The 12,197-nt window shown below is 41.4% G+C and overlaps 1 protein-coding gene across 2 annotated transcripts in view; it reads left to right on the top strand.

The window, feature by feature from the left end:
• AFF3 (ALF transcription elongation factor 3) overlaps positions 1–12,197 on the top strand; it is a 478,799-nt gene that overhangs the window by 421,368 nt on the left and 45,234 nt on the right. For both annotated transcript variants that reach the window (XM_075852633.1, XM_075852634.1), the window contains exons 12-13: positions 6,463–6,590; positions 8,405–8,468. In XM_075852633.1, the coding sequence (XP_075708748.1) occupies positions 6,463–6,590; positions 8,405–8,468 (192 nt within the window). The remainder of the gene's footprint in view (positions 1–6,462; positions 6,591–8,404; positions 8,469–12,197) is intronic.

Here is a 12,197-nt window from a genome sequence, read left to right as displayed (position 1 = left end):
ACAAATCAGATGGTTTGACAGCTTCTGTCTTTAGTAAAACCGTGCTGGCTGTCACTTGTAATACTATTTTTTGTCACATGATCCTGTATATAGTCCCTCAATAGCCCCTCAAACATTTTCCCCACGATGGATGTTAAGCTTACTGGTCTATAATTACCTGGGGGAAGACCAAGAGCCCTTTTTGAAAATAGGCACCACATTTGCCCTGCGATCTCTAAATATTATGAAGAGGGGGACAGAAATAACTGAACTAAGCTCTTTAAGAACTCTAGGTTGAAACCTATCTGGTCCCAGGGGCCTTGTGTATATTTATTTTATTTAACTTAGCTTGGACCATATCTACATTCAGCCAATTCAGTACATCAACTGATATATTAACCCCTTAATGACCGGGCATGTTTGTACCTTAATGACCAAGCCAGATTTGTCAAATCTGGTATGTCTGACTTTATCAGAGAATAACGCTGTGAAAGTTTTGAATATCCAAGTAATTCTGACATTGTTTTTTCGTCACATGTTGTACTTTATTTTAGTGGTAAAAGTAGACTGATACGATTTGCGGAAATTAATTAAAAAATAGAAAAATGGAAGAAATTTTGTAAAAATTACCATTTTCCCCTATTTTTAACTGCAATATGTCACATATGTACACACATACTGTACAATTTTTTTAATTAAATATATATTTCCATCTCTTTACTCCATTTTGGCAGCACTTTTGAAAAAATAAAATAAATTTTCAGCAATTTAGAGGACTTACAAATTGAATAATAATTTTATAAATTTTGAAGTACATTTTGTTTTCCTGCACCAAGCCAGGTTTTCAGAGGCTCATAGGTCTCAGAATGATGGAAACCCCCATAAATGACCCCATTTAGAAAACTAGACCCCTTAAGGTATTTACCTAAGGGTATAGTAAGTATTTTGACCCCACAGTTTTTTGCTAAATTTAATACATAGCAGGTGAAAAAAAAAATAATTCACTTTTTTTCATAAAAGTATCAGTTTGAAGACCAATTTCTTTGTAAAGCGACCATGAGAATGAAGAAACACACCACAAAATCTATCACCCTGTTTCTCCTGTTTTCAAAAATACCAACATTGTGGCCCTAATGCGCTGCCTGGACACACGGCAGGACCCAAAAGGAAGGGAGCACCCGGAGGCTTTCAGGACTCATATTTTGCTTGAAAATGTTTTAGGCCCCACTGTACATTTGGAGAGGCTTTGAGCTGCCAGAACGATAGAAACTCCCCATAAACGACCCCATTTAGAAAACTAGACCCCATAAGGTATTTATTTAGGGGTATAGTAATTATTTTGACCCCACAGTTCTTTGCTAAATTGAATGCATATCAGGTGAAAAAAAAAATAATTTCACTTTTTTCATAAAAGTATTTGTTTGAAGACCGATTTCTTTGTAAAGCGACCATGAAAATGAAGAAACACACCCCAAAATCTATCACCCTCTTTCTCCTGTTTTCAAAAATACCCACATTGTGGCCCTAATGCGTTGTTTGGACACACGGCAGGGCCCCAAAGGAAGGGAACACCCGGAGGCTTTCAGGACTCATATTTTGCTTGAAAATGTTTTAGGCCCCACTGTACATTTGGAGAAGCTTTGAGCTGCCAGAACGATAGAAACTCCCCATAAACGACCCCATTTCGAAAACTAGACCCCTTAAGGTATTTATCTAGGGGTATAGTTAGCATTTTGACCACACAGGTTTTTCGCTAAATATATTGAAATTAGTCTGTAAGAATTAAAATGTACTTTTTTTCTGAAACAACATAGAAATTTTTATTATTTACAAGGAATAACAAAGAAAATGCACCCCAACATTTGTAAAGCAATGTCTCCCGATTACGACAATACCCCATATGTGGTAATAAACGGCTGTTTGGACCCACAGCAGGGCTCAGAAGGGAAGGAGCGCCATTTGGATTTATGATTTTGCTGGAATGGTTTTCGGTGCCATGTCGCATTTGCAATGCACTGGAGGGACCAAAACAGTGGAAACCCACCAAAAGTGACCCCATTTTGGAAAAACCTTCAAGGAATTTTTCTAGGGGTATAGTGAGCATTTACACCCCACGGGTCTTTTGCAGAGTTTATTAGAATTAGGGCGCGAAAATTAATATCAACATTTTTTCCACTAAAATGTTGCATTTTCTCATTTTCACAAGGGATAAAGAAAAAAACAACCATTTTTTTATAAAGCAATTTCTCCCGAGTACGGAAATACCCAACATGTGGTCATACGTTTTTTCATTAGAAATGAATTAACCCTTTCAGGACTGATCCATTTTTTGCTTTCATATTTTAGATTTTCACTCCCGCTTTCCAAGAGCCATAACTTTTTTATTTTTCCATCAATAGAGCGGTGTGAGGGCTTATTTGTTGCGGGACAATCTGTAGTTTTCATTGGTACCATTTTGGGGTACATGCAATTTTTTTTTATCACTTTTTATTCAATTTTTTTGCAATCCTGAGCAAAAAACAGGAATTCTGACACCGTTTTTTAGGGGTTTTTTTTCCGGCGCTCACCGTACGCTATAAATTACATTTTTACTTTATTCTGCGGGTTGGTACGATTACGGCGATACCAGATGTATATAGGTTTTGTCCTTTTTTTTAGCGTTTGCGCAATAAAATGACTTATTTATAAAAAAAAAAAATTCTGTGTCACCATATTCTGAGAGCCATAATGTTTTAATTTTTTAGTCAAAAAAGCTGTGTAAGGGCTTGTTTTTTGCGGGACAGATAGAAGTTTTTATTGGTACTATTTTTGGGAACATGCGACTTTTTGATCACTTTTTATTCTTTATTTAGGGAGCGGTGGTGACCCAAAAAATTGCGATTCTGTCGTAGTTTTTTATTGATTTTTTTTGGGGTGTTCATCGTGCGGGAAAAATAACATTATAGTTTTATAGTTGGGTTCGTTACAAACGCGGTGATACCAGATATGTGTACTTTTTTAACGTGTTCATTTTTTTTCTATAATAAAAGTCTTCTTATAGGAAAAAAAGCATTTATTGTTTATAGAACTTATAACTTTTATTTTTACACTTTTTTTAAAACATTTTTATTACTTTTTTTTACTTTTTTTACTTGTCCCACTAGGGGACACTTAGTCTTGCAGCTTTGATCGCTGCTAGAGTACATTACACTACACACGTAGTGTAATGTACTCTAACTGTCATTGTGACGTGACTGTCACACTGACAGGAAGCAGAGGAGGAACGGCCGGAGGCTGTTCCTCCGAGGCTTCCGTGCATGGCAACCCGGAGGTCATTATCTGACCTCCGATTGCCGTGACAAGCATCGGTAGCCCCCACGATCACTTAGTGGGGGCTGCTGATGTGCTTCAAACTACTTAAATGCGGCGACGGCAATCCGTCGCCGCACTTAAGGGGTTAACTGCCGAAATCAGCGGCGATGGTCCGCTGTCCGGCGAGACTGATGTCTCAGCTGTCTAGGACAGCTGTCAGCGCGGGTCTGTCACTCTGTATTTACACAGAGTGACAGTTTGAAATGCGGACGAAAATGAACGTCATGGTGCGGGAACTAGCAGCCGACCATGACGTTCATTTTCGTCCTTGGTCGTTAAGGGGTTAACAGCACTGGCACCGGCTACATCAGCTGTTTTATATACAGAGCTAAATAACCCATTTAGTAACTCTGCCTTCTCTTAATCCCCTGTGAACAACTCCCCATTACCACTATCTAGGGGTCCTACATGTTCAGACCTTGGCTCTTTTGCATTTACATACTTGAAGATTTTTTGGGGGATTTGTTTTACTATCATTTGCCCACCTGCCTTTCATTTTGTATTTTTGCTGATTTTATTACCTTTTTACAGATTTTATTAAGCTTTTTATAATTTTCAAAGGCTATAGCTGTACCCTCAGATTTGTATTTTTCAAATGCCTTTATTTTTGTCATGTATTGCTCTTTTCACAGAAGGTATAAGCCATGTGGTGTTTAATTTTAGTTGTTTATACTTGTTACCTATAGGAATACATTTTGCATTATAATTACCCAAAGTAGATTATAAAATCTCCCATCTATCATTTGTGCCATTATTTGACATTAGTGCTTCCCAGTCTATATCCTGAATTGCAGCCCTCATCCTGGGGAAATTGGCATTCTTAAAATTAAGTGTTTTTGCCCTCCCAGCCTGTGTTTGTTTTTTTACAGTATAGGTGAAATATAACTATATTGTGATCACTGTTACCGAGGTTTTCACGAACATTGTCATTCCCAACAAGCTCTTCATTATTAGAAATGACCAGATCCAACAGAGCTTCAGCTCTAGTCGCGTCTTCCACAAACTGGCCCATAAAATTTTTCTGCAACAGGTTGAGGAAATTTCTCACCTTTACAGTTGAAACCGAAACATGACCCCAATTAATATAACTGTAATTAAAGTCTCTCATTATCACTACAGTACCGGCCTGTGCAGCCCGCTCCATCTGTTTATATAGCTGACCTTCTATCACCTCAGTTATATTGGGGGGTCTATAGATTACACCAAAAGTAATTTTTTCAGTGTTTACCTCCCTTTGTAATTCCACCACAAGGTTCCAACCTCCTCACAATCTTCACCCACTATTGTCTCTTTCACACTCGCCTTCATATCACTTCTCACATACAGACATACGCCACCGCCTTTCCTATTTGTCCTGTCTTTACGAAACAGTGGAAAACCCTGTAGATTTACAGCCCAGTCATGTGAAGAGTCCGGCCATGTTTCAGCAACACCAACTATATCAATATGTTCCTCCAGTACCAAGGCCTCTAGCTCCCCCATTTTGCTTGCTAGACTTCTGGCATTTGTGATCATACACTTTAACTTGCCTTTCAGTTTTTCACTTTCAGTATCAGAAATGTGATTATTTGACATTATTTGGGCATTTTTGTTTTCAAGGCTGTTTTGTAACAAAAGAATCTCCCTATCCTGTTGTCTAGTCCAATCCCCACAGTCTGCTTCTCCCCCACCAATATAGTCTGACCCCTCTCTAACCTAACTACCCCTTTATTTTCTACATTGACCTCCCTCCTCAGCCCTAGTTTAAATACACCGCCACCCCAGCTAGAATTCTCCCCAGCACAGCAGACCCCCTTCCATTTAGGTGCAAACCATCTGCAGAATACAGTTTGTACCCCAATGAAAAGTCAGCCCAGTGCTCTAGGAACCCAAAGCCTTCTCCTTTACACCAAGACTTCTACCCAACATTTAATTCCCTGAGCTCTCGCTGTCTTTCCTGTGATGCGCAAGGCACAGGCAGTATTCCTGAGAATACAACTTTGGAGGTCCTTCCCTTCAGCTTGTAGCCTAGTTCTTGAAAATTATTCTTAAGGCTCCTCCACCTACCATTTATTCTGTCATTGGGTCCCACATGGACCACGACAGCTGGATCATCGCCAGCCCCTCCCAGTAGTTTATCCACCTGTTCCACCAAATGCCGAACGCTGGCACCAGGGAGACAGCAGACAGCAAACAATTCGGTTGAGGCGGTCTTGGCAACAAATTATTCTATCCGTCTTCCTGATTATAGAATCCCCTACAACTACTAATTGTCTTGCCTTACCTGCATTACCATCCTGCCAACTACTAGATGGGCTGTTCTCCCGATTGTTAGGGAGATCAGTGTCCACTAGGGCTGCCATTTCTGAGACTGACACCCTCGCATCATCACCCAGCTTGGCAATTTTGCCTGGAATATAAGAAACAGGATTGGCCTTCCTTTTCCTGGACCTCTTTCTACTGCCCCTAACTACATTAACCCAGCTACTTGCCTGATCCTGCTGACTCTTGTCTTCACCCTCCAGTTCTACCCCACTAACGGCTTGCTCAGTGAACAGCATGCTCCGCTCAAGTTTGTCTATCGCCCTCAGTGTTGCATTGTGCTCCTCCAGATCTCTAATGCGAGCTTCCAGGTGAACAACTTGCTCATATCTGCCACAGAAGTATTCACCCTGGAACTCCAGCTCCAGTCGTGCATACATTTGGCAAACTGTGCACTGAAGAAAACCTCCAATCTTGCTATCCATTATCCCTGTTACAAAAAAACAGTGGAAAATTGTAAAGTAGAAGAAAAGAAGAAGAGTATTTAGAGGGACTTTAACTCCTCTTTTTAACTCCGGTTTAGTAACTCCACTTGATATACAAACCACTTAATTTAGCAAGCCCAAAACAGAGCAAGAAGACCTTGAAGAAGAAAATAGCGTAGCTCGTTGAGTAAGTCCCATATAACTAAAAGATAGTTACGGAAACAGCGTAGCTCATATGCTACGCTGCTTCCATAACTGCTATAGGACCTACGGAAACATTGATGTGCCATGAATGGCGTTAATAAAAAATATTGAGCTATTCCCTATTCCTGTGGATATGTCATAAATGTCCCTAATGGGAAAACCCCTTTAACTTACAGCATGTTTATTTTTTTTCTGTTTTTAGAGATCACAAGCATCAGACAACACAAGCTTTGTATGTAAAAAAGACGATTTAAATTCAAACCTTTGGTCATCTGCACTGAATGGACATACAGATACAAGGATGACTAAGCAGCTGCTTGATAGCACAAGGTATAGATATACAATACAAAGTTGCATATATAATTGACTTATTATATATCTTATGTTGTTAGAAGCTGAATATCAGAAAAAATATATCACATGTGGATCACGACCCAGCTTGTACACCTATCCCCAGTCACATGCAGCAGATTTTGTTGCAGAAATTTCTGCGACTGAAAATCAGTTCCATTCATCTCAATGGAACGTGCAGAAATCCATGCCCCTGCTACAGAAACAACCACATTCAGATGAATGGAACTGATTTTCAGCCACATAAAATTTCTTCAATAAAATTCTGACGCGTGTGACTGTACCCTTAGGGCATGGCCAGACGTGGTGTACTTCTACAGACACTGTCCGTATCAATGCCGCACATATTCTGCGTTGCAGATTCTGTTGCGGCTTTGCCTAAAATGTGCAGTAAATTGATGCGTATTAGCCGTTGCGTATTCAGGTGAAGAGTACTTCCTGCTGTCTTTTAAAACATTTCATCTCAGTCTGGCTATAGACCTCGAAAACCATAGGTCCAACAAGAATGAAGAAATATCCTGTTCGTAAAACCAATACGCATCGTAACACACATAACATCTGCGGATTTCATTGCGGAATTTTTGAATCTCCATTAAAGTCAATGGAGAAATTCTGTAATAAGTCCGCAACAAGTCCGCTACACGTCCGCAACAGCCAGTGCATGCTGCGGACACCAAATTCCGCACCGCAGCCTATGGTCCGCAGCAGAGTTTTCCGCCACGTGTGCACAAACCTAACTAAAAAGGTGTGGAAACCAATGGAGAAAATGTCCGCTGCGGATTTCCGCAAAAGACTGGCCGCAGTGGAATTCCAGAGCAATTCCGCCACATCTGGCCATGCCCTTATTGTTCCCCTCCTATGGGATGAGGCTGCGATCCACAACTCCAGGATACTCTACCAAAGCTGGGGTTTCAGCTTTTAGTTTAAATTCTCATGTAAAACAGCTACACTGTTAGTGCAAACTTATAAACCAATAAGGAAAGCATATATTTTGGGTAAAGTTCCACGTAGCCTAACAGCCGGGTTCCCACGTAGCGCAAACTCTGCAGAATTTCCGCAACAAAATTCTGTGCGGAAATTCCGCAGAATTTACAGCAGCTGCAAAGTGGATAAAATTCAGAAAATCTCATGCCCACGCTGCGGGAAAAAAACTGCAGCATAAACGTTAATAAATTGACCTGCGGTGCGGAATTAAATTCTGCAGCATGTCAATTTATGCTGAGTTTTTGTTGATTTCCCGTTGCCTGTTTTCCCCATTGAATTCAATGGGGATGCAAAACTCGCAATAGAAAGCCAGGTGTAGCGGCGTATTCGCAGCGATTACGTCACAAAAATCACAACTACGGGAAAAAAATCATACTGAGGCCTTATTCAGACAAACGTAGAATACGTCCATGTGACGGACGTTAAAACAAAAGCCGTCACACGGACGCATGTATTTCAATGGGGCCGTTCACACGGCCGTTGTTTCAACGGACCTTGTAAAGGGTCTGTTGAAAAATTTAATTTTGTGTGATTTTTACGCAGCGTATGCGCCCCGTGGGAACCCGGCCTTATGAATTCCTAAGTTCTGAGGCGTTCCAGGTGACGATGAAGGAAGGAATCAGTTTGTAAACTACTAATGATCAGCCCTTTAGCTATTATAATGTTATATGTAATCTAATTTATCTATCTATGATGGGTGATGATAAATATGAATTACATTTTACAGACCGTTATAAGCAGGGCAAAACACCCTGCAAATATCACTTTATATAAGAATACTTCTGAACATTCTCATTCTCATTTCGTAGACCTCACAATGCAGATTACTTTATGCAGGAGGCTAAACGAATGAAGCATAAAGCAGATGCCATGGTAAGTACACTTTCCTCCCAGATACAGTATGCTAAATTAATTTTGTCCTGGTATTTTATGGGCATGAAGTTATCATCAGCACAAACCACCAAACATAATTATGAAACCTATTACAAGCATGACTGGCTTTGTTAAATTATGGAATGCTTGTATCATTGAGTGTTTTTGTCAAACAATTACTTTGGAAATAAGTAATTTTACAGTCTCAGCGTAAGAACATTTTTAAAGCTAGAGTTATATTATTTTACAAGCACGGCCAGCGGGCTAGATATGTGGATGACTTGCGGAATACTACGGATTCGTATTTGCGGACAGTAAAAAATATTACATTTGTGTGCATGGGCCCTAACTGAACAGGTGTGCTGCTTCACTGACAGATATTCTTCCAAATAGCCCTCCTGGTCACCCAGGCTGTATTTCCTTATACGTGCAGTCACGTGGCAAAGTGTTACACGTTTAGGCCTCATGCACATGACCATAGTGTATTTTACGGTCTGAAAATACTGATCCGTAGTCATCCGCAAGTCATCCGCATATCTGGCACGCTGTCCGCAAATACGGTCCGTAGTGCATCTGTATTTACGTATCCGCAAAACAAAAGTGAGGCTACAAATAATGTCAGCAACACGTTCCAACCCCTTCAAAAGGTCACATGATCACCCAGGCACCATTTTCTTGGGGAATCCCCTGCCGTAGCCGTCCGCAATTTTGCACGCGCCCATAGACTTCTATGGGTGAGTCCGTGCCGCAATTGCAGACAGAAATAAGACATGTTCTATATTTTGCAGATCATTTCTATGGCCCGGACACACATCCATAAATATATGGAAAGGTGTCCGTGGCCTAAAGAAATGAATGGGTCCGTAGATTATCCGTAATTACGGATACATAATTACGGATAAAAACTATGGTGGTGTGCATGGGGTCTTACTGTGATTTTCATGACAGCGCCTGTAAATACAGCCTAAGGCCAGATTTACACGAGCGTGTGCCTTTTGCACGCGCAACAAACGAGGTGTTTTGCGCGCGCAAAAGGTACTTAACAGCTCCGTGTGTCAGCTGCGTATGATGCGTGGCTGCGTGATTTTCGCGCAGCCACCATCATTATGACACTCTGCTTGTATGTTTGTAAACAGAAAAGCATGTGGTGCTTTTCTGTTTTCATTCATACTTTTTACTGCTGTTGCGTGAATCACGCGCGTCACACGGAAGTGCTTCCATGTGCTGCGCGTGATTTTCACGCACCCATTGACTTCAATGGGTGCGTGATGCGCGAACAACGCACAAATAACGGACATGTTGCGAGTTTTACGCAGCGGACACACGCTGCGTGAAACTCACGGACAGTCTGCACGGCCCCATAGACTAACATAGGTCCTAATAAATAAAGTATAAAAGAAAGAAAACGTTATTTTATTTTTTTTATTAAAAAGGTGATTTTGTGTATATTAAGGCCTCATGCACACGACCGTAGCCATGTGCACGGCCGTGATTTTCGGGACTGCCGGCCGCGGAGTGTCACCCGCGAGCCGCCCGCAAATCGCGGGCCGTGCACATGGCTGCGTGCATTATTTTCTATGAGCCTGGACCGCAAAACACGGCTGAAATAAAACATGTCCGTTCTTTTTGCGGTCCAGGCTCCTGTGCCATGCACAGACCGTGGAAACCATGGTCGTGTGCATGGGCCCATTAAAAATAATTCACAGGAAAAGAAGAGGAGATCGACAGCAGGCAACAAGCCCAATTTCCCAACTACCAAAATGATTAGAATAAACTTTATTAGGCTACGTATAGCAAGACAGACCACATACACACATTTTAAAATTCTCACTACCCAAGACCGGACAGAAGATAGTCTACCTGTAAAGGTACAGGTATACAATAGGTATTAGTAAGGAACGTATTCCTAAATTTGGCAAGTTAGATTGTTAAATTGGCTAGTAGAATAGTGAGCCGGTCAATGGTAGGTATTAAAATATAATTAGAAGCCCCGCCGACATGTTTCGCTACCAAGTAGCATCCTCAGGGGTAGCGAAACATGTCGGCGGGGCTTCTAATTATATTTTAATACCTACCATTGACCGGACTCACTATTCTACTAGCCAATTTAACAATCTAACTTGCCAAATTTAGGAATACGTTCCTTACTAATACCTATTGTATGCCTGTACCTTTACAGGTAGACTATATTCTGTCCGGTCTTGGGTAGTGAGAATTTTAAAATGTGTGTATGTGGTCTTTGTCTTGCTATACGTAGCCTAATAAAGTTTATTCTAATCATTTTGGTAGTTGGGAAATTGGGCTTGTCGCCTGCTGGCGATCTTCTCTTCTTTTCCTGTGAATCATATATCGTGCCTGCCAACTACCTGGGGTCTCCTCTTTCTGCTTTGTGTCATTGAAAATAATGGGGCCGCAATTCTCCCGTGGATTTTCGGGGGGGAATTATGGCCGCTAAAGCAAGTTCGTGTGCATGTGGCCTTAGAATATATACATAAGCATCAGATTTGTTGCAGAAATTTCTGCAACAAATCTGGCACTTGTGAATATACCCTAAGGGTCGGAATGTGGCCACCAACCGCGCTGCCACTATGTAAGCGCGGCTGTCAAATACCTCGTTAAGGGGTATTCCGGTTATATGCTCATGCGCACTGCCTCTCCATTCATTCTCTATGGGAGCGTCGAAGATAGCCGAGTGCAGTGTTCGGCTTTTTCTGGTGCTACCATAGAGAATGAATAGGGGGTAACTTGTTGTAACTTGCAAAATCGTGCGGCCATAAAGAGTGTATTAATTCATGGCCGCACGATTTTGCAGATAAAGGGACGGTTTACCCGCATAAACGTGCGGCCACTATTAACAGGTTATTTGACAGCCGTACCGAACATGGTGCCGGCGCGGTTGTTGGCCGTGTTGCGACCGTGTCAGGGCCGCTCCGTATGTCCTTACCCTTAGGGCTTATTCAGATGAACGTATAATACGTCCGTGCAACGCGCGTGATTTTCATGCGCCTCGCACGGACCTAGTTAGTCAGTGGAGCCATTCAGACAGTCCGCGATTTTCACGCAGCGTGTGTCCGCTACGTAAAACTCACGACATGTCCTATATTTGTGCGTTTTTCGTGCATCACCCACCCATTGAAGTCAATGGGTGCATGAAAATCACGCGCAGCACACGGAAGCACTTCCGTGTGACGCGCTTGATTCGCGCAACAGCAGTAAAATTATGAATGAAAACAGAAAAGCACCACGTGCTTTTCTGTTTACAAACATAAAAACGAAGTGTCATAATGATGGCAGCTGCGCGAAAATCACGCAGCCACGCATCATACGCGACTGACACAAACGGATCTGTTAAGTACGTTTTGCGCGTGCAAAACGCACATGCTCGTGTGAATCCGGCTTTACAGGGAAAAAAAGCATTTCTGGGTATACTAAAAAGATTTGTCTCTTTAATGAAAGGGCCAGGGCATGATCGACTGCTATTTGGTTACATTGCTCCTGACAATTTATTACCACCATATGCTCGTCGTTATACCAACCAATCAAACTTGTTTTTATGGTTTAATTTGCACCAGACATAGAAAAGCTAATTGATGTTTCAGTATATTGGCTTAGGGAATCTAGATGCCATGTTAACAAATTAGCCTATTCTATGGGGACCTTGAGATATGTGACATCTGACTTTTAAAAAGCAACAGCATCCAATTTGTTTTCAGTCGTCAGTGTCATAAA

The sequence above is a fragment of the Rhinoderma darwinii genome, chromosome 2 (assembly GCF_050947455.1).
Source record: "Rhinoderma darwinii isolate aRhiDar2 chromosome 2, aRhiDar2.hap1, whole genome shotgun sequence".
NCBI classification, from domain to species: domain Eukaryota; kingdom Metazoa; phylum Chordata; class Amphibia; order Anura; family Rhinodermatidae; genus Rhinoderma; species Rhinoderma darwinii.
This window is presented reverse-complemented; position numbering and strand designations above follow the sequence as displayed.